Genomic DNA, 23,790 nt, shown 5'->3' on the forward strand with positions numbered 1-23,790 from the left:
AGTAACAAATAAATTTTTTTATTCCACCTAAATTTCCCTTTCTTAAATTACATTTAAAATTGGGTAACAGGACTAAAAATCACTCTGTAGATCACACTGTTCTGATCTCACCAAACACAGAGCATTGTCTTCTTCCATAGTAATTTGGCCTTCAAATCAATGTCAGTGGTTCGCCTGGAGTTACCCATGATCTTTTACGCCTAGGATTCTCAAAATATATTCATTATTCATCACCTGTCACAATTCGATGGAAAAATGACTTTCTTTTGTACCTGGCAAGCATTATTCTGCAAGTGGTTTATTGGTCTTCTTGCTGTCATTCATTCAGTTCATGTGGAACCCATTTTCCCATCTTTTGGATCTTTCCCATGGCTTTCAAACATATGGAGACGGCTTCTCGTGTTACACTTAATTGATCTACGAGTTGTTGCTTTTTAGTATCATCCTCATCCAACAATGCTTGCAATTTGCTCTCTTCAAACATTTTCGGTGATCTTCCATGTTCTTCGTTTCTCACATCAAAATCGCCACTTTTGAATGTTTTTTTTAAACCACTCAAAGCACTGTGATTTACCAAGACCATGCTCACCATAAGCTTCAACAAGCATTCAATGTGATTCTGCAGCAGTTTCTTTAAATCGTAACAGAAAATCAATGCTGTCTGCAAATCATAGTTTGCAGGTACAAAACTCAACATGTTCAACACTAACTAAACTATGCTGTTGTATGAAACTTATATTGTTGTGAGTTGAAAATCTTTGTCAGCAGTCAAAGAAAGAAAATGGTGCCAATGATGCAGTTGACGGTAACTACATTGACAGCTAGGGCCATCTATGGGCAAATTCCGGTTTCATATTTTCACAGCTGGTGTTATTTAATTTACATATATTTAGAGGTTACATTAATTATTTTAATTGTATTTGCAATCATTTTTTCTCAGGCTTGGAAATATTGATATAACATTCAGTCTTGATTGTTTATATTATATATTGTAATTAAATAAATGTTTCTTAGAAATCATCGTACCATTTGAAATTTTCTCATATTTTATTTCTATATCAAAAGGTTTAATAAAAATATGTATCAGTTATGTAACCTTTAAGTTTTATAAAACTGAACAAAACAATAGACTATTTTTAAATACATAATTTTGATTTTAGAATTTAGTAATTTATTAATAAGAGAAATTAGTTTTTTTATTATAGTTCATTTGTATTATAGAGAAGTAGAGTTTTGTCAGTAATATTAATTAGATTTGAAAATTTCATGTGAGCAAAGATCTGAAGAATTAGAAAAACTTATAATAAATGTGAAAACAAGTTATTTTATAAATTATTGAAATTTTTGGTAATAACCATTTTTTTTTTTTTAAATAAGACTACTTCTTTCTTCCAAATTCTTAATAAGTGAAAAATTAAATTCAAATAAAATGACTAAAACAAGTTTGATAAAATTAAAGCAAAAGTTTCTTCTGATTGTAACAAGACACATTTTGTAATCATTTTTAAAAGATGTTAAGCTTATACAAATAAAATATTATTTTTAAAATTTCCATACATATACATTTTAGACAAGGGTGTCAAATCAGTCTCTGTATTTAGTCTTTTGCAAGAAATAACACACCATAACTGGTACAGTCACTGCGAATTCAGTTGCCAGCTAATCAGTGTACCATGTTCAAATAATCTTAATCCCACAAACCCTTCTTTCTTCCTTTTTATATTATCAAAAATTTGTTGAAGATAGGTACACAAAAAAAGCCTTTTGTTTGGTTGATTTATGGTAATGTTTTAATATCTTTCTGCAGAGATTAATTAAACAAGTATTATTTACAGAAATTACTTTAAAAAATCATAGTTTGATAAGAGAGTATATTAAAAATTATTGAAGATATGTGAATGAAATTTTTATTTTAAAAAATTTTTATTTTTAATATGTGAATATTTTCATTATGTTTTTGTTCTGTAGATATCTTCACTGGAAAAGAGAGAGATTTAGGATATGGAACTTATACTTCTCGTTATAGTATAGGAAGTGAGACAGTTGTGACAGTTGATGCAGGATTACAAAAAAAAGACATAGATAAGGGTGTTACACAGAAACAAAATGAAGACCAAGGTAAATACAAAACATTTATTAATTTTATTTTTCAATTCAAATCTATAACTTTTGATCATAAATGCTGTTAGCTGTTTGTAGACATAATAGTGAAGTTTTGTTACTTTTATATAAAAAAATTTAGCAAAATTAGGAAAATAACATGTAAATTTAAAAAATTTATTAGTTTCCATTGTACAGACTTATGATGAACATTACAATTTTAAATTTGAAGTTATGTTATTTATGGTGTCAGTGATTGTTATTATTACTATTTTATTTTATTTTTTTTTATTATATGGGCATCGACTTCTATGGTCATTAGCCCTCATCACATTCTTTAAAATAGGGTTTAAATCACCACCAGGTTCGTCATACGTAAGGATGTAAAGGGCCCTTACATTTTATTTAAAAAACATCAAAATAAAAGCACAGAACATTTAAACACTCATATTTATTATTACATTGAGAACACTTACAGAGTGTAAAGAGCCCTGATATTAAAGTGTAACAATAAATAAGATAAAAAAACAAAATGAAAAACCAATTTCTTCACAATACCAACATTATAAAAAATATTCATATTCATAGTATAAAACTACTTTGCTTAGAGATTCCTTAATTGTTAATAGTCTTGTCAATAGTCCACTGGTGTTGCATTTTCCAAATCAACAGCAATAATATTTCTTAGACCAAACCTCTTTCTGAGGTCCTCAAATATGGTACACTCTTCCATTAGATCCTTGACTGTAAGTGCTTTATTACGAACATGGCACATTGGTCTTTCTTCATTGGCTAACAAATATGAATGTGTTATTCATGACTGATTCTAAGTCTAGTCACTGCCACTTGTTCTCAGCAAGTCAGATTCACATCACTTTTCCATTTATATGGAGAAGTTTTAACTGTGCTAAGTTTCATATTTAATCTTCTCCATTCATTGCTCCATCTGTTTCTTTGTATTAGTTAGTAATTTTTAACATCTGCCACTCCAACAGGAATTATATCCAGGTAATCACAGACTGTTGCCGTTCTGGCAGCTTCATCTGCGCTTTTCATCTGCATTTGAGTCCATACAAATACACATCACTGTACATACAAATGCACAGCAATTTAAAATGATTTAAAAAGTATGAAATATACAGGATATTTGAAATAAGGACATTCTTCATGCTCTTGTTCTGAATTGCTGTATGTACACTTAACGAGTTGGAACATATAAGCAATTTCTCTTTGCAGAAATGTTCTGAGTAGCAAAGAGCTTGCTGTATGACAATGAGTTCTACCATATAAACACTTGCCATATCTGGCAGTTTCCAAGAATGGGCATCTCCATTTACATATATGGAGCATCCAACACCGTGATTGGTTTTAGAAATCATCAGTATAAATTTTTATATATTTTTCATAACTGCTGAAGATTGATAAAAATTCCTGTTGGATGATTACTACTTGCTTCTCTTTCATTTTTCCACGGGAGAGATTCATTCTTGTACGTACTGCTGGTAAGAGCCATGGCGGTATTTCTCTTGCAGAAATTGCTTATGTCTGTGGTAAAGCAATTCCATATTTTCTTGTCAATACAGGATACCATATTCTGGCTATTCTGTAGTAGGTAGCGCAATGTTCATATAATAGAGCCAAAGGATGATTGCTAAATGTTTAATTATTTACATGGGTAGGAAAGGCCCAAATATCATCATTCTACCACAGAACGGGTTACCTCTTGAGTTTCTTAGATATTCTGGGAATTTATCTTGATGCCAAGTCAAATACAGCGTTCTTTATAGCATCAACATCAGCTTCAATAACTCCAATTGTTTCAGGGAGTATCATATCATATTAACTGTGAAGTTCGTCCAATCTGCCTTATCAAACAGTCATTTTTTGGAGATGGGATATATTTTTCTTGTTACATGAGTTACACTTTGCACCAGGAAATGATTACTTCCAAGCAGATCTTATAAAACTTTGAAAGTGTACCTCAGTGCTATCAATGCCCTTATAAAAGCTAAATCCATCGATATCCATCTCTAGCATTGAAAAACGTTCCTGAACTATCATTTAAGATAATGAAATCAGAATTTAACAGGAACTATTCCAACTCTCTTCCCCCGGGATCTACTTGATCTGACCCCCAAAGAGAATTATGTGCATTAAAGTCACTCACCAGTAGTATGGTTGGAGGAAGCTGAGCAATTAATCGTATTTTGTCACCCTTCTTCCAATCAAAATATCACAAGTATATGCTGCAGATAGTGATCTATAGCGAACGCTTCATATCTAATTGCGACCTCTTGCAGATTTGTGTTATTTCAACCGCTTTGGTGATAGTTCTATTCGATATTAATATAGCTACCTCTAATTCTGATATTTGGCAGTTGATCTCACCAATATGAATTATATTATCTTAGTTATAAATTTTCATTTCGGCAGAAATGTTTCTTATAGGCACGTACATATTGGGTCTATATCATGTACCAAGCGTTGGAGCTCATTGATGTTTGACAGACATACATTGATATTCCATTGAAGAATCGACTCGCTAATTTTTTAATTAGTTAATCCCTAGGTTTGGCTTCGGCCATCCTTTTTTCTTCTTCTTTTCAATCTTTCGAACAACTTCATGTTCGATAAGTATATCATCGCCCATGTAGCTCCTATCCTCCGAATCGGAGACTATCAAAGCCGCGGATGACGATGGACATGGATCGGCGCTTGATTTAGGTGCTAATTGAGAGGCGGGAACCTTGGAGACCACCGTAACAGGAGTCGCACCAGTCACCGTCTCAGGCAGGAAGGAAACAGGCCCCTATGTGTGATTTTTTGTGGTCTCTTGGTTTGGAGATCAACTCAGTTGTAGGTGGCTTGGGAGCTTCCATAAAAGACTCTGAAGCACTTTCCTCGCACCATCATCTGACAAGTGCAAACGAACTTAGAAAGAACCTCTGGCTTAATATCTGTCTTCTGATCTGAAGCGCTTTTGCTTTAGGAGGGTGTATCTTTATCGATAGTTTTGTGATCTCTTTACGAGTGACAGCTTCCTTTTGTTGTCTAGTATTCTCTCGATCATAGTAGCCAAAGTGGGCGCAAGTTTGCCAAGAAGCTGGTTTGTATCAACAGCAGTTAAAGTAAGAGCAGGAATAGCAGCTGCAGTCTGAGCATAAGGTGGTGTTGCTCTAGGCTTGCGTGCGTTTACAATCTTCTTTGCCTGGAGGTAGATGACCTTTTCCAGGATTTTGACTTCCTGTACAGCTGCTTCGTCTTCATAAATAGGACAGTTTCTTGATCTGCACGAATGCTGTCCTTTACAGTTTACCCAAGAAGGAGGATCCTTACATGGTTCCCCTTCATGAATCTCTTCACCACACGTGCATTTCTGCGGTCTCTCGCATCGGGTAGCACTGTGGCCAAAACGTTGATACTTGAAGCAACTCATTTGTTGTGGTACAAAATCCCGTATATCCAATCTGTATATTCCTGTACGAACTTTTTCTAGCACGGTTGGTCTGTTAAAGGTGAGGAGATGAGAAGCCGAAGGTTTCGCCGTTTCTTCTCATGTTCAATGTACGACACTCTATTACTCCTTGTGATGTCAATTTCTCAACTATTTGAGAAACTATTCCTGCTCTGTGCAATTCAACAGATCCCGACAGACCACAAAACCCTTTGAGGTATTGAGTGTGCTGTGCGGATCGATATGTTCAGCAAATTCGCCAATATTCTAAGTCCTAGGATCTTCTGGACTGTGTATCGATAGTCGTCTCTACGTAAAGTCCATTGTATGTTTCTCTGATTTCCTTAACTGGGCTTCCAGCGCAATTATTTATTTCTCGAGCAATAGGAAAAGGAGTTGCTCGCGAAAAAATGCCATCATCTCTCGTAATTACAAAGTACTTTGGTTTAGGTCATTGCTCTTGAATAGAGCTGTCTGCAAACTCTTAGCTTCATTTACCACCCTTCCGGGCTCATAACGATTTCTCCGTTTCGCCTCAGGCAAAACGGCTGGTTCCAGACGAGGGTGTTTACATGAGCCCTCTGTCACGTTTGTTTGTTCAATCTGCACGATAATTTGATCCCTTCTACGTCAAGGCTAGCCGCCGGGGTACATTCCCACTCCGGGGCTATCAACCCTGGAGGTCCGCTCCGGTACTCCGGTGGAACCAAATGAGCGGATGCATAATCTCTGCACTGACTCCAGTTCCTTTACACACCGAAACTTTTAGGGCTCCCATGTACCGACATATACCGTCACCTTAGCTCTACATGCTTGCCATCGGAGGGGCATGTGGACAGCGGAAGGATTTCCGTTACCCCTGTAATCACTTCGACCCTGCCCACCACATCGCCACCTCTAAAGGTAGCATAAATTCATTTCCTTAATCATTTATGTGTTCAAATCTGCAGGTGGCTGTAAAGTCCAATCCTAGTAAAACGACTTGTAAATGGAACCAGGTGAAGATGATTCCATTTCCGAGGAAAACACTCGGAACCCATTAGCCAGCTTATGTGTAGTACTTATGTATAGCTGTTGTGGAACGCCCTGGATGTGGAACGTCCGGAATGTGGAACGTCCGAATGTGGAATGTTCCGGACGTGAAAATTATCTACCTCAGGACATTATTTATTTATTTTTTTTTTTTTCTTGAATTTTTACGGGCATCGACTACTAAGGTCATTAGCCCTCGTCACGTTCTTAGAAAGAAATTAGTATCACCATCAGGATCGTTATATGTAAGGGTGTAAAGGGCCCTTACATTTTATTTAAAAGCACAAACTACACAGAACATTAAAACACAAAAAACAAAGACAAGCACAACTCTTACGGGGTGTAAAGGTCCCCGATATTAAAATTTGAGATAAGGTTCTCAAAAAACCATGAAATTAAAAATACAAGTTATCAATACCATTATCTTCTTCTACCTGTCTCGATTGTTTGTTAATTTTAGCACCCTCGGGGCGACCAGAACCGCCGTTAAGCAGAATATCAGTCGCGCCAGGATACCGTGGCAGTTGACTCTCCATATAAACAGGCTACAGGCATGCATTGCGCCCACCCTTCTATTCACTTCTATTAGATGCTTAATTGTAAGTGTTTTATTGCCAACACCGCACATTGGTCTCTCATCGCCGGTTAACAAATATGAATTTGTTAATCGCGTGTGACCGATTCTAAGTCTGATGACAGCTACTTGTTCACGGCGAGTCAACTTCAGTCGCTTTTTCATTTATATGGAGCAGTTTTTACTGAGTTTAATTTTGTATTTAAACTCCTCCATTCAGTATTCCACTTGTTTTTTACTACGTTAGTTAGACAATTTTTAACATCTGCCACTCTTACAGGAAATGCATCCAAATCATCGAAGACTGTTGCCTTTCTGACGGCTTCGTCTGCGTTCTCATTACCTGTAATACCAGCATGCCCTGGAGTCCATACAAATATGCATCCCTGTCCTCGTTGATTTAAAACGTATAAAATGGACAGGATGTTTGAAATTAAGACATCCTTAATGTTTTTGTTCCGAATTGCAACAAGTGCACTTAGAGAATCGGAACAAATTAGCACTCTCTCTTCGCAATAATGTTCTGTGAAGCAAAGAGCTTGCTGAATGGCAGTAAGTTCTGCCGTATAAACACTGGCCATATCTGGCAGTTTCCAACAATGGGCTTCTCCATTTACATATATGGAGCATCCAACACCATATTCAGTTTTAGAGCCGTCAGTATAAATTCTGATATGTTCTTCATAGTTACTGATGGTGGCTAAAAATTCCTGTTGGATGATCACTGCTGGCTTCATTTTTATTTCTCCCTGATAGAGATCCAACCTTGAATTTACCGCCGGCAAGAGCCATGGCGGTATTTCTCTCGTGGAAATTGCTAGTGTCTCAGGAATAGCAATGTCGTGTTTTCTTCTTAATTCGCGGTATCTAATTCCGGCTGGTCTGGAATAGGTAACACGACGCTCGTATAATGCAGCCATAGAATGATTTGTAAAAAGTTTGTGATTTATATGGGCAGGAAAAATCCATACGTTTGCTGCATATCCTAGTAAAAGGATCTCTCTTCTATAATGTAGTGGCATTATTCCGGCTTCGGACATTAGACTAGTCGCCGGACTTGTGCGGAAAGCGCCTGTCGCATATCTTATTCCGCTATTATGAATAACGTCTAACTTTCTTAGATGCGACTTCCTAGCGGATGAATATACAATACATCCGTAGTCTAGTTTTGATTGAACCAATGCCTTATACAATCTCAATAATATCTCTTTATCTGAGCCCCAATTAATGTTCGATAAACATTTGATAATGTTTAGGGCTTTTTTGCATCTAACACTCAAGTCCTGTGTGTGTAATCCCCACGTAAGGGATTTATCCAATACCAGTCCTAAAAATCTCACATTATCCTTATATTGTATTGGATTATTGCCGATTGTCAAAGTAGGACTTTGATGAGGAATTCTCTTCCTACAGAAGAGTACGTGTACACAGCACGATTTTTTCTGGTGAAAACTGGAATTGGAATTGGAATCATTATTATTATTGCAGTAGTAGTAGTACTAGCAATAGCAGCAGCAGCATCAATAGTAGTAGTAGTAGTAGTAGTAGTAGTAGCAGTAATACTGTTGTAATAAATTCTTTAACACTTTTATATTTTCTGTTTTTTAAAGATTAAGTAATAAATTATTCATCAGTAGTCCCATAGAATAGAATGAAGATGTGATAGTAATTACTTTTATAGGCTTCTTATGTTTACTTCTTATCTGATAGATTTAAATTGTTTTTTTAACATTTTATTTAAAGTTTTTACTTTAATCTAGTGTTGCAGTCATTTCCATCTCAATCTAAACACAATTATATGTAAAATTATGATATCATTTAAATTTTTTTGGATGAAAAAATAAATCTTTTATAATTTAATTTTTGGTTAATTCTATATTCCTTCTAAGTTTAAAATTTGCATATGTATATTACTTTTTAGTGTAGTATATAGAGTGTAAAACTAAGTTCTACCGGGACTTATACAACCTAGTCTAGTCATGAAAATAATTAAAAAATTCATATAATGCTTCGTTTGCAAGTTAAGGCTTGTGAAAGCTTTCGCTCCGATTTCAGCTACCCTGATAAATTAGGTTGAACTGAAATTTTTAGGACGTTAATTAAGAAGCAGAAATAGTTATCTCTTATGGTTTTTGACCTGACATATCGAATCCAATAGGTTTCAGAACCATATTTACAGTAGTTTTTGAGAAATCTGGTGTGATAACCAATGAATTGAGGTAAAAATCCTGTTTTTTTCTTATGTTTGACGTAAAAAACATAAGAAAAATATCTTTGTTAAATGGGTAATAAACACATACAACTTTTAAGCAAAACTTGTAGAGAATTTAATTCTGAACAAAGTGGTTTAAGATAAGTTGAATCAAACAAAGAAAAGTTAAAAAAATTCGAATTATATTTAGAAACAGTACACAAGACCGTATTGCATTATGCGTGCCAGTTTATAATAAATGTTAAAAAATGTGTCCACGTTTTCAACATATTTCTTCGCACGCTTCTGTACTGTTTCTGTTGCCCTTTTTAGTTCTTCAGGGTAGTCCGTAAGTTGCTCAGCCGCATCCATAATGCGGACAATTAATTCCTCATGAGAATGTATTTTTGTTTTGTATAAAATATTTTTCATCCATCCCCAGACGCAAAGTCTAAAGGTGTTTAGATCAGGCGATCTTGGTGGACATCCACGACCGATCCATTTCTCAGGGAAATGATGATTTAAGTGAGTGGAAACGACATAAGAGAAGTGGGAAGGCGCACCATCGTGCTGGAAGTATACTTTGCTTCTCGGCGCTAGAGGAACATCTTCAAACAGCTGCGATAATTCTTGAAGAAAGTGCTAGTAGTCCACAGCAATTTAAGCGGCCAGGTAATATGAGCGGTCCAAACAGCTGATTGTGAAGAAGGTCGCACCATAAATTGACACTAAATCGGTGTTGGTCATTGCCTTTCACCGTTTCATCAGGATTTACTTCTGTCCATGTATGCTCATTACGTAAATTGTTGACGCCTTCTCGAGTGTTATTTGTCTCGTCGGTAAACAAAACATATGTCGATTGATATTCCACCGATTGTAGAACTCCAAGAGAAGCGGACCGGCTCTTGGTAGATGTTGAACTAGCTGTTTATAATAAGAATAAAACTTCTTTTAAGTGTCCTCCAAACCATCGAAGCGGAACTCCGATCCGCTTAGAAAGACTTCTTGTACTGACGCCTGGACTACACTGAACCGCATCGATAATAATTTCATCAATAACAACGTCGTGTTGGACAGATCGTTCGTGGCTAGTATGAATACTAGGTAGTGTGAACCTGTCTTCTGAAGACTGAGTAAAGTCGCGCTAATTGTTATGGGATCTTGAACCCTACGATTGGGAAAACATAAAATGTATTTCATACTCTACTGCAGCAGCTGTAGTATTTCCATTACACACACCTAAAATGAATACCACATCAGCATATTCCTTGTTGTAAATAAGTACGGCATTACTTCAATGACAAACCGATCACGTTCAAACTAAAATTAACAGAAAACCTTCGCTAACGACAGCACAGTTCACATAATTATTGCGTATTGTTGAGCAGCTGTTACTTTGTTGTCAACAAAATAGGGTAAAACACCGACGCCCCTTTGTGAGTGTGGTGAAAATCAAACTATCAGACACATCACAGAAGTTTGCCCTAGGTCAGCTTATGAAGGAAAGGGAATCCTGAAGATTTCCTGATGACTCCAGAATCGATAGCATATATTAGTTTGTTTATAATTTTGACTGTAATTGGTGTTATATTTTAGTGCCATACGCTAAATAAATAAATCTGTTGTCAACTTTGAAATAATAATTTTTCAAATAATTTATTGTATTTCTGTAATTAATAAAAAAAATTATTATGCAAGTAATTTTTATTTTAAAATTGTTGTGTAATTTTCTATTTTTATTTTTTTATTTTTTTTGTTAAACCTTTTAACAGTAAATTTTGTTTTGAAAATTTTTTCACATCACCAAAAAATAATTTGTTCTTTGTTTACATTGAATAAGTATTTTTCTGATAAATGTAGTAATATACTGCTTTTAAATAAAATTAAACGTTTTTTAACTTTTCTTTGTTTGATTCAACTTATCTTAACCACTTGTACAGAATTAAATTCTCTATAAGTTTTGTTTAAAATTTTATCTGTTTAATACTCAATTAACAAAGTTATTTTACATTAAACAAAAAAAAAAGAAAAAAAAAAAGTTTTTTATCCCAGTTTATTGGTTTTCACAACAGATTTCTCAAAAACGACTGCAGGTACGATTCTGGGACCTATTTTTATTCGATTTTTCATGTCAAAAACTGTAAGAAATAACTAATTCTGCTTCTTAATTAACGCCCTAAAATTTTAGTACGAACTAATTTACCGGGGGTAGATTAAATCCGACTGAAAGTTATAATTAAATAATTTTAATTTCTGTGCTCTATACACATTAAGGAAATACTAGGATCGTTCGGGTATAAATCGCCCTTGCGCTGCGCGCATCTGCCCGGCGCACCACCATTGGTCTGCTCTGCGCCAATAGCAGCTAAAATAAATATGTATGTGAGCACATACAACAAACAAACCCAAGCACCATCCTTTTTGCTTCTTTATAGGAAGTAAAGAAAGAATTGTGATCACGAAAAATTTCGGTTTTCAGATTTCAATGGAATATCTATTTTGACCATCCCTGAATCCGTTTCGACTAGTTGCGGCGTGACGTCTGTACATTCGTAGGTGCGTACGTGCATCGCATAATTCAAAAACAATTAGCCATAGGATGTTGAAATTTTTGATTTAGGACTGTTATAACATCTAGTTGTGCACCTCCCCTTTTGATTGCAATCGACTGAACCAAAAGTGTCAAAAAAGTACAAAATCAAAAAAAAAAATTGTATTTTGGAGTTTTTCCTAACTGCAGTAATAAGCCCTCATTGGAGCTTTTCAGCAATATAAGTGGTACATAATTTCATTGGATTTATAGCAAAATAAAATTTTAATTTATGTAATATTTAGATTTTATATAGGGTTCGAATTTAGATTTTATAAGGGTACATCGGTTCGAATCAGACTTCATCCTTTTTCCAACTTTTTTTTAAATTTAACTATATTGATTTATTTATAATTATTAACCCCTGATTGTAAAAAACGTTTTAAGATAAATAATAATTTGATAGTAGAAAAAAAAGATATGAAAGAATATCAGAAATTAATAATGAAATAAAAGTTTATGCATTTTTCATTTTTTTTAAATGTGTATAAGTAATTTAATAGATAACATAAGTTCCGTGAAAGTTATGTTGTGCCTAGATCAGATTTGTTATGTAGAGTGAAAATCTGGCTGTTGTTACAATTACTTAAAAAAAGTTATAATTGTATGGTCCGTGTATCTTGTTAATGTACATCTTATATATATTAAAATGGGTAAATGGATTAACTGTAGAAGTCACCAACCAGAATATAACAACAGAGCAAATTGTAAACAGGAGTGATACAAACCAATTATATACAGAAGTATTTGCAAACCTGGAAGTCCTGATAGATGTTAAAGAATTGGTTAATGGTATAATTAATAGGCTACAATAAATTACACTGTATTATGATTTGTCTGTAACAGAAATTTTAATGTTTCCTGACAATTAACACAGGTTCCCATCTGTATTAATGGAACCTTTTGAGGAATATGATTTTCCATTTGATATAAAAAATAATCTATAGAGTGTAATATATAATATTAATCCTCAATTTCCAGTGGTTCCCTGTACCAGTTAAATTAAAAAAAAATTGTTAAAATAACTGATATAAATCTATTCAAAGCACAGTAAAATAGCCTTCTAGTAAACTAAAATTTGTAGAAGTTAAAATCATTTACTTCAAACCATCATTTTGTTAATTGTATAACAGAAATAATGAGATTATTCAGTGCCATCTGTATAATTAGATAAACACTTTACTACTTACAAGAATAAAACTTTTCTTAAAACATTGTATTTATTTATTCTTTGAAAACTAATTTTGTAATTCTGTTATTACAGCAACACATTGTATTTAAAATAATTGCTTCAATCCATTATTTTTAACATAATTTGTCAATTGCTTCAATCCATTGTTTTTAACAAAAGTTTTTCTAATTAAACTGTTTGTAGATGACAAGAAAAACAACAACAATTTGTGTTCTGCACCAAAAGGGTCTATTTCATTATTATGGTGGCTATTTTCATGGCCAGTGAAATTAATCCTTTGGATGTCAATACCAGATTGTAAAATGTACAGACGTCTGTATCCAGTTACATTTTTTATGTGTATTGTCTGGATAGGTATCAGCTCCTATGTAGTGTCTTGGATGATGACTATTTGTGGTGAGTAATGAAATTATTAATAGTATAGTATATTAATAAAATTGGATATTGCAAATTGTACTTAAAATAACAACTGCATTTTTGTAATTATTATTTTCTTTTATTTTTTGCTTTTATGGTTTGCAGTATAACAATCAAAAATTTACCTTCAGATAAATGAAAGGCATATTTTAGATTCAAGGTGAGGAAATAATCTATCTAATGATCATGAATTAAGATTTTAAATGTTACGTACATCAGTACTTTAATATAGGTCATAAAAATAATTTTTCACTGCTAAGAAAAATTGAAACTGTTAGAAAAATGCAAAACTGCAAATTGTATAAATAATGTTGTTCATGAATATGCCATGTTAGTTTCTTAATGCATAGTTTTTCCAATAAATTGAAATCCCATCTCAGAATGAAAAAATATAAACCCTAGCATGTGTTTATAATAGTGTTCAATCTGCAGAATTTTATCATACTGCAACTTTTTTGTACATTCTGACTACATTCCTTAATGGTTTCCAGTACTCTTTACATTTATTTCCATTAATGATCGTGTGGTGTTCTAAAATGCCTCTCATAGTTCTACATCTGTAATATTTTTTTTTATCCTTGACAGCCTGAAACCCCCTCATTTTGTACACTTAATCTTTTCAGACCAAATGTCAAGTTGTAATAACTGCACTAACATTTATGTTGGAAAAAAGTAAAATCTTAAATCAAGAGAATAAAGTAAAAATTCCCTTCATCTTCAAAATTATTCTTTAGAGCATGTTTTAAATACCTCTATATTTTGCATTTCTCTTTTCTTTTGTTTAATTTCAAAATTACAAACTAAAATATTTATGAGGATTCAATTTTTATGTTTTTTTTTAAAAAAAAAAAAGAAACAAATATTCCTTTATAAACAAACTTATTTCTTTCAATAATTTTCACTATTCTTTTTTTAGTTTCAGCTAGAGAAAAATGTCATCTATGAGTCAAACTTTGAATATTATCAAAGTTTACTTTCCACATCATGCTGTTTATATAATTTATTCAAAAAGAGTAGAAATTAAATCAAAGCAGAATTTTTTTTGTTATGTTGTGTTTTCCATGATTCTTGGAATAAACTCATCTAGAATAAACAAATGCAGACTACATCTTCTCTCACTTGTTTCTTTTATTATTTTCTAAACTATCTTGATTAAATTTACCATACTAAGTTTGTTCTAATAATGTCTTATTAATGGTCCTTTTTTGGGTTTTATTCTGGGTTTTTTTCATGACAAATTTGTACTCATAATAATCACTTAAAAAACCAAACTAAAAAATCTTTGCAAAAATTCAAGTACATAGGATACAATATTGCATACAGAAATACTAATAAAATAAAATACAAATTGTTTGACAAAAACTTACATGAACAATCAAATTCAATTTCCATAGGTCTATGTATGTGTTTGCTTTAACTGTAATAAGTTCTACTTAGAACAAATGGGATATACTGTTTTTACTGTTTTAATGAACGAATCAACTTCTTGACCAATTCTTGAAACAAATTATGTATGCACAAACATCAACTATAAACATGAAAATCGTGCTTTAGACACTGAGGATGACTAGATACACTTGAGTAGTTCAAAATGAATCAAACCATTTTACAAAATTTTAAATTACAAATATAATCTAAATTGCACACACTCTTTGAACACATCTCCAACAATTCCTATAATGGTAAAATGTTCAGCAATCCCTGAAGAAATTTGTTGAGACCAAAATCTTGCTCATATTCTGATAAAATGTTTATAAATTACTTTGTAGTAATGTGCACTGTCACTAATAAAGCAAAAACTGTTAATTATTTTTTTGAACACAATAGATTTTGAAACAATAAAATTTAATCTTTGTCTGTTATTTTAGGTGAAACATTTGGGTTTAGTGATGCTATAATGGGAATTACACTTTTGGCTATTGGTGGCAGCATGCCTGAAGCATGTTCTAGTGTTATTAATGCAAAAAGGGGTAAGTTTTTTTATTTTTTAAATAACTAATTTCTAGTATAAACATTTAATGTGAATTTGGTAGGCACTTTTCTTTTTCATTTATAAAATAAAAGAACAAGTTTTTAAAAGGTAATGGAAATAAATTTTATTTTACTTTTAATTTAACAATTTCTTTCTTTACTGAATGAATTAAATTTATAAATTAGTTTTTTATTTGTATTATATATTACAAAAACTCAGAAATTCCTACTTTTGTAAAACAGTTCTTAAAGTATATTTTCAGTCTAACAAAATAAATTTTAAGAAATATATCATAAAACAAGTTTTAAATCTGTTAAAAATTAAAAAAGCACAACTGCCAAAAAAAAGACTAAAAAAAAAAAATAGTGGCTAGTGCAGATAATTACATGACAGTGAAATTTAGAAGTGCAGAAATTAAAAATTTCAGACCAGTGCCATTAGATCCATGAAGATTTTATGCCATTATGACCGAGTCCCTCAAATAGTACACATCACACGGTAAATTTTTTGACAACATAATAATGTTGTCAAAATTTCTAAATTAATTTTATTCACTAAAATAACAGTAATTAAAAATTATTCATTTACTTTTGTAATAAAAAATTTTGTTTTGTATTATGAAAAAATTATGTAAATTAATTAAGAAATTACACTTTCTAATTAGAAAAATTAACTTTCAATGAAAGAGGAAGACATAGTTTAAAGACAGAGTACACCTTGGTGCACTATATGAACTTGAAATTATTAAATGTCGTAAATGGAAAAATATAAGTAAGTAAATGGACTGGATAAATATACGAATATATTTATACTTGCATATTTTGCTGTGTGTGTGTGTGTGTGTGTGTGTACTATGTTAGTATTAAGAAGGCCATCCAACCATAAAACTATCACTAAATCCTATTTATTTTATTTCAGAAAATTTGGAAAAACGGGCAATTTCAAAAACTATTTTGAAATGAAAATCAAATTAGCCTAAAAGTGATACTTTTATTTTTATTACATGATATTGTTAATTTCAGTTATTTTTAATGTATAGTAAATTAATTATGTTGAATCATATTTTGTTATAGGTTCAGGTTCCATGTCCATAAGTAATGCTATAGGTGCCAACACATTAGATATCTTACTGTGTCTGGGTATGCCATGGTTTATTAAAACAGTACTACCGCATTCAATGCGAGGTGGTCCAGTCTTCATAGAATCACCTAGTCTTGTTTATAATAATGCAATTCAGATAGCATGTGTAATTGTGCTTTTCTTAGCTGCATCAGCAAATAAATACAGACTAAATAAAACACTTGGGGTCATATGTCTAATCCTTTACCTATTTTTTATAATATTTATAATGCTTAATGAAATGAATGTTTTTAAATTGAATTCAACAGCTCGTTCTCAGTAATGTAGATTATTTATTCATTGAAAGATCAATTTGTGATTATATTAAATTTAATTCAATTTTGTTTTATCTGACCTGATGTTTACTTACTGAAGTAAAACAACTAATTACATCATGTTACATGACGCTTAGTTATGTTTAAAATTTAACAATATATGAATGTAAACTTCATGTGTAAAATTTAAACAACAAATCAGTTTGAAACAGAAAACTTACAAATTACAGCTAGTCAGTTAAAAAATTATCAGGTAATAGAATTTTTTTCAAATTGTTTAAAAACAAGCGAAAATAAAATAGAAGCCACTAAAATTAATTATAAATATTATAATATATTTTCATTATGTTAGTTACTATTGTTTTTGCATATCACAAAGAACTAAATGAATAAATAAAAGTAATCTAATTCAACTTTTTTATATAAAAAATTGTGATACAAATTTTTACTTTAATGATGCTTAAATAGATGCATTCTCCCATGTGTATGTTAAAAATACAAACTTAGTTATTACATTTTTTATTGACTACAACCTAATTTTAATTATGTGTTTAAAAAATTATTGAAATAAAAGCACAAATATTTGTTAAGGGCTTAGCTTTTATCTTATAAAACAAAATATTCCTATAATATTTTCTTAACAAGCATAGATGTAATAAAAACATTCTGTGATATAATTTTGTAAATATAAAGTAATAAATTAAAAATAGCATAATTAAGTTAAGTCAGAAAAATATTGTATATTTTGTTTTTTTAATGTATATTTCAATAGTATACTTAGAGAATGGAAAAATAAATTCCAACTTATTTCATTTAAATTTTTACAAATGAAATTTTTTAATTTCCATTATTTTATTTACTTTTTGAGTATTACTGATCCATGTTAAATTAGTTACTATCAGCTAGGGCTAGAAAGACAACCTTTAATAATTTTCCAAGAAAATGTTCTTTTTAATTAAATAACGAATACCATAAAATCAAATTAGAATTTTTTTTATTAATGAATTACATGTAAGTTAAACATAAAACATAAAAAATTAGAATGATATGAAGTATAAAATGTAATACAAAATTGTTGCAATTTGATTTGCTTTTTATGAAAATTAAACATTGCTGCAAATTTTCCAGAATTATTTAATTTTATTACATTTGGAAAAATACAATTTTTTTAGTTCTTTTTTTTTCATATCTATTTAAAAACTTACTATTATATGAGTTTAAAAGGTTTCATAAATAAAAAATTTCATATATTTTAAGTAAATCACTTCATTATATTGAAAACAGTACAACCAGAATTAATGTGTAATATTTAAATACTTATTCAAAATTTCTTAAAAGAAATGCAATTGCCTTTGTATAGTGTTTTCATAAAAATTAACCATTAATTTTTTTAAGTAATCAAAAATAAAGTAGCATAAAAAAATAAATAAAGATTGTTTATGTTCCATTAATGCAGAGTACAACAATGTCATAGTTTTTAAGTTTATAGATATTCTATTAGTATCAGATTCTGCTACAACTTCCATATCAGAATGTATGTATCTTGCTCAATTTATCTATGTTTTCTCTTACATTTAAAATGTGATTTCTAAGGAATGATCTTTCTTCTTATCTGAACAGTATCCACAAAATTTCTCTTAACTGAAAATCAAAAAGAAAAAACTGAGTAAATATTCAAATAAATGTTCCTGGAGTTTTATTTTATTCAAATAAAAGTACACAGAGTACCTAAATGCATAAGAAATGGATTTATTAAATCTATATTTGTTATACACACAAGTCTTAATATGAAAAGAATATATGTGCAAAACCTTCTTAAATATACAAAGTAATATATTTAAATATATATATACTTAAATATATTTCTTTCCCTGAGTCTAAACTTTTATATAAATTTACCATTGAAGAAAAATGCGATTTTTAGTGTTTTACTATTAAATTTGTGGGCACAATTTGTGGTTTAAGGTAGATCAAGGTGATATTCAGTCTTTGCCATTAATTAATTAATTCTTATATTATCATATTAATTATTCTTCTTGGTGAATATGTCTTGTGATAGGTTTTAACTGGACAGTTTTTCTACTTTTCCCCATCCTGAGCTCTCTTTTCATTTGCCAATAACTTCTTTCCTTTCTTATACATTTTCATTCCTATTCTATCCTTTCCTTATTTTCCTCCAATCTTCCCCTTCAAATGCCCTAAGCTGTATACATTCTCTTCTCAAAATTTTTTTGTATTGCCCATATCTTACATCCTTACAACACCATGCTCCACACAAACCATTTGGCAAATCTCTTTCTTAAAGCTACTGGTATTTTATTTACAGTTACTAATCCTTTCACCTTCTCAAATACTCCTTTTCCCAGCGTAATTTTGCTTCTTATTTCTTCCGTAAAGCTTCCATCCCATTTTACCAAACCACCTAGGTACCTTAACAACTTCACCTGTTCTATTGCTTCTCCATTCAATACTAACATAACTTTACCTTCTACCTTGCCAATTCTAATAACTTTAGTTTAATTTACATTAATTTTCATTCCAAATTCTTCATTAGAGCTTGTAATTTTTTCCACCATTATTTGTAGCTCTTCAACTGACTCAGCTTATACAGCTTGATTATCAGCATACTTGATTGATTTCATTCTTTCTCTTGCTTCTACAACATACTTTCTTTTTCCGTACCAATATGTCAGGAGAAATAGCTGTAATAACACTGTTTTGGTGCTTAATATCACAATGCCTATCCTGGAGATTTGCAAACTGTATCTTTGATATCACTAAGTAGAAGAAGCTTTTGTGCTCAACCAAATTTTTTCATCAATTTTTTCAAGATGATCTTATCAAGTAATTTAACTAAAATGTTTTACTTTGCATTTAACTGCACGAAAAGTTCTTCTTGACCTTAAATTCTCTCATTGTAAATTTCATGTAAAGCTATACTATACATCATGCAGCAGGTTTTCTTTGTACTCAGTACTAAAGTTCATTGAATTGCTTTTGGAGATGCTATCTCCTGATACCACAGTATTTCTTGAGCCTTTACTGGATTCAAGACGGTTATGCCAGGACCTCTTTTTCACTTAAGGCATTGCCAACCTTTAACCATGAAAGTTGGTGAGTTTAGTGATAAAATCACATAATTATATGACAGTTTGTTTGTATTAAATCAGGGAAGAAATTATTGAATACTCTAAATTCAGTGGCAAGTAAGTAGACTTAATGAGCAGCAAATACCAGTTTAAACATAGTGATGATTTTATTTAGATGATTCATATGTACACATCTGATACCAGCTACTTAACGGCAGGGTGTTATTTTTGTTTGTTGCTGTATTGCTTTTGTCTTTTTTTTTATTGATGTATGAAACTTAATTTTTCAGTTCAATTATTTCTAATTTGGGCTTGATACTTTCTCAATCCTTCTTCTTCTGAAAAATATATACAAGGAAAATTTTCTGCAGAAAATTTATAAACTATGAAATTTTCAGTCCGACCAACCTTATCATTTCTGTTGATAATGATTATTTTCTACATTATTTCTTTAACTGCTTTTTCTTTCGGCTTCTTTTCAGATGGGATCTGCCTTTTGACTTGCCCCAAACAGTTTTCTCTAACCTCCACTCTCTGTAATCCACCCAATTTTTTTCTCAAGTTCTAGGAATTAATTTCTGTAGCTCCTAATGTCTTAGTTATCTCTATAACTGTTAACTTAGCAACAATTATCATCTTTCATCCTCACTTATCTTGTTTTTTCTAATTTTTCATCAATGCATAAAACATTACATTTCAATCATACATTTCCTTCTCTCAATTTATTTTCTATTGACCTACCTCTTCCTCATCTACGTTGGCTTCCTGTTCTTCCAAACAGTTTCTTTTGCTCTGGCCAGTTCTCTTGAATTCTAATTTCCCCACTTAGATTCCTTTTAATGTTTTATTCAGTTGTTTTCATCAACTGGAAACAATCTATTGGAAAAGATAAATCCCTATTTTCTGTTTATTTCCCTTGGGATTCTTTTGAAATTTTTTTTACTTTGAATTTGTAGCGATTTTAATCCTACCAAATAGGAGAATCCTATTTGGTAGGATTCTCCTATTTCTTTTTTTATTTCCAAACTTCTTTCAGGGGTATGGGATTCTCATTGCACTTTCACTTGAAATAATTTTGCTATTTTTCAACTTCAGTTCTCTTTTCTGTCTACTCAGTTACATGCAAAGGAGCACCATTCAAAATCTTTGAGTGACTTAAACTATCATATCCCAGGAAACTTATCAACTCAGTTCTATTTTAATTTTATTTTAGAGATAAGTCTCCATTTATAATTAGCAGTTTCCAGTTCAGTTTATATTTGACTCTCATATATTTTAGTATTCTCATAATTAAGGAACACACAAAAATGCATGATTTTCATTGTAACCTTTTTTAAACCTAATTTGATAATCTCTTCTATGTCTAAAATATATTTTAATATCATTGAACATCCTTTGGAACTTTTCATTGAACACTATGTTCCCTTTTTCAAATTTAGTATTTTCACAAAACACCTCTGTACCACTTTAATTCTTCTCTTGCCATCCTTTCAATTTGACTTTATTGTGTTCTAATAGATGTCTATTGGTTTCCCAAATTTTTATATGAGTCAAATACTTAGTACCATTATCAAACAAACAATAAATTCAAAATTCTTTTAACCAGTAATTTTCCAATCCTTTGATTTGATTTTAAAGGATTGTTAAATAATTCTTTGTTTATTAGGCTTAACATGACTTTTCCAAGCCCAAAATTATATTTACCGTTAGACTTTAGGAGAACTGTAGAGCCTTTAGACTGTAAATATTTGTGTGTAGGTAATACGGAATAACATATAATGCATTATTATAAATATTTTGTTATTATATAAACATCACAACTCATGAAAAAGATCTAATAATTATTAATTACTGAAAATAATTGTGATAATTTTTACACATTTTTATGAAAGGTCACCCCACTTCCCTAGGACCACTTCACTGCATTCTGTCATGCAAATGTTGGAATTTAAATTTAATTATTATGTTTTTATAAAATTAATAAAGTCTGCAAGGAATCAATCAAAAATAACATACAATGTTCTCGAAGTTAGGGGCTGACAAATATTTCACCAAATCTTTCAAAGATTACTTGAATAAATAAAATACACAATTTACTATGTGAATTACAAGATTTAGTCTTAATCTCAAACAAGTTTTCATTCTAAGTTGCACCTCATTTCAGTGTTTTATATTGTTCAGTTGTTATTTCTTCTGTATTATGGAATGTTAAGGTGTACTTTAATGTGTTTTATATATATATATATATTTCTTTGATGTAAAATTATCAAGAACACTTTTTTCATATAATACTGTTAAAAACTGTTATTAAAGGTGAAAACAACAGACTGACATTTGTCAGTTTAATAAAATTCACAATACAAACATCTTAGCTTTAGAAGTCAGTGAAGAAATATCCATCTTAATAATATTTAAGTTTATATATTGGCAGTTATTATGAATAATGAAATTAAATTCTTAGTATGTATGTTTCAAATACAGCTGCAAATAGTTCTAGATACAACTAAGTTATTGCTGAACATGTTTGTTCCCTTTTCAAGGTTTCATTTTTATTTTAGAGTTAAGTACATAAGAAATTAGTTTTGTGTACTGTGAAACATGTGATATTTGTCTTCCCAGAAATATCTGTGAATATCTTGTACAAATAGTACAAAGGTTTACTGTATTATAAGTCTAGTTTGTATAATAAAAATAATGTATATATAATTACTAGTCATAATTATTATGTATATTGTTAATGTACAGTGTTGTAGTATTAAAGTAGATTATTAATCCTGAAATACTTCTGAATTGTCTTTCCTTTTTTTTTCAAAAACTTTCCTTTTTTGTCATAACATTCCTAAATTGACTCTGTTAAATCTCATAACAAAGCTGTCATTATACCAATCCTAGAAAAAAACAATTCTTCTGCAGTTCTACCCAAAAAGACTGACAATTCATTATTTTATTTTGTAAAATATTTTTTGAATAATTATTTTGTATAATTTTATGCGCAAGAAATATACAAAACAAATTAAATAAGAAAACAAAAAGTGGTATAATTTTTTTAAATTTAATATTAAAATATATTTTCTATTTATAAGAATACATAACTATTATAACCAAAATTTGATGAAATGGTATAACTCTTTCATACAATTCCACAAAAGGTGGTACAGATACATTTGATCAATTGTGTCATGATACACTGTTACTAGAAAAACCAAACGATTGTCATACACATTTTTTTGGCATGCTAGATCAGTGTACAATAAATGCCATCATTTCATATAAGTTAGTGAACAGTTAAAAAACTATAAAAAGATGAGATTTCTTATTTGAACTCAGATTTTTGCTTTGCAAACTGCAAAAAATCGCCTACAGACCATGACATTGCAAAGGTCACTTCATCTTCAAATCCACGATCCTTTAACAGTAAAAGCAACACCTCCTGTCCAAGAAAAGCCTGTAAGCAAACAGAGATGCAAATGCTGCCCTCGCAATAAAGACAGGAAGACCATGTTAGTCTGCAAGGAGCCTAACACTGCCATGTGCCAGGATCATCGGTCCAGCGGGTGCTGGCTTTTCAGATTGTGTGTGATTATAGGATGGTTTCCAATGAGGCTGTGTTTGTCATCGCCGGGGTGCCACCCTTGAGTCTCATGGTAGAGGAGAGGGCGATGAGACAATGGGGTGCTTTGCCAAGTGTTGCTTGCGATTGGCTTATCAGGCAGTGGCAAGCGTTGCAGACAGGTGGATTAACAAGATCCCTCATCCCAGAAATCAAGGCCTGGATAGAGAAGAAG

General features: G+C 31.1%; 1 protein-coding gene across 7 annotated transcripts in view; it reads left to right on the plus strand.

Moving 5' to 3' along the window:
- Positions 1–23,790, plus strand: part of LOC142320588 (sodium/potassium/calcium exchanger 5-like) — a 180,507-nt gene that overhangs the window by 118,017 nt on the left and 38,700 nt on the right. For 4 of the 7 annotated variants that reach the window (XM_075358550.1, XM_075358552.1, XM_075358549.1 and 1 more), the window contains 4 exons: positions 1,969–2,118; positions 13,317–13,529; positions 15,419–15,520; positions 16,596–22,790. In XM_075358550.1, the coding sequence (XP_075214665.1) occupies positions 1,969–2,118; positions 13,317–13,529; positions 15,419–15,520; positions 16,596–16,924 (794 nt within the window). In that variant the 3' untranslated portion in view covers positions 16,925–22,790. The other 3 variants (XM_075358553.1, XM_075358556.1, XM_075358555.1) reach the window with 2 other exon arrangements.

The sequence above is a fragment of the Lycorma delicatula genome, chromosome 2, assembly GCF_047948215.1.
Source record: "Lycorma delicatula isolate Av1 chromosome 2, ASM4794821v1, whole genome shotgun sequence".
NCBI classification, from domain to species: Eukaryota; Metazoa; Arthropoda; class Insecta; order Hemiptera; family Fulgoridae; genus Lycorma; species Lycorma delicatula.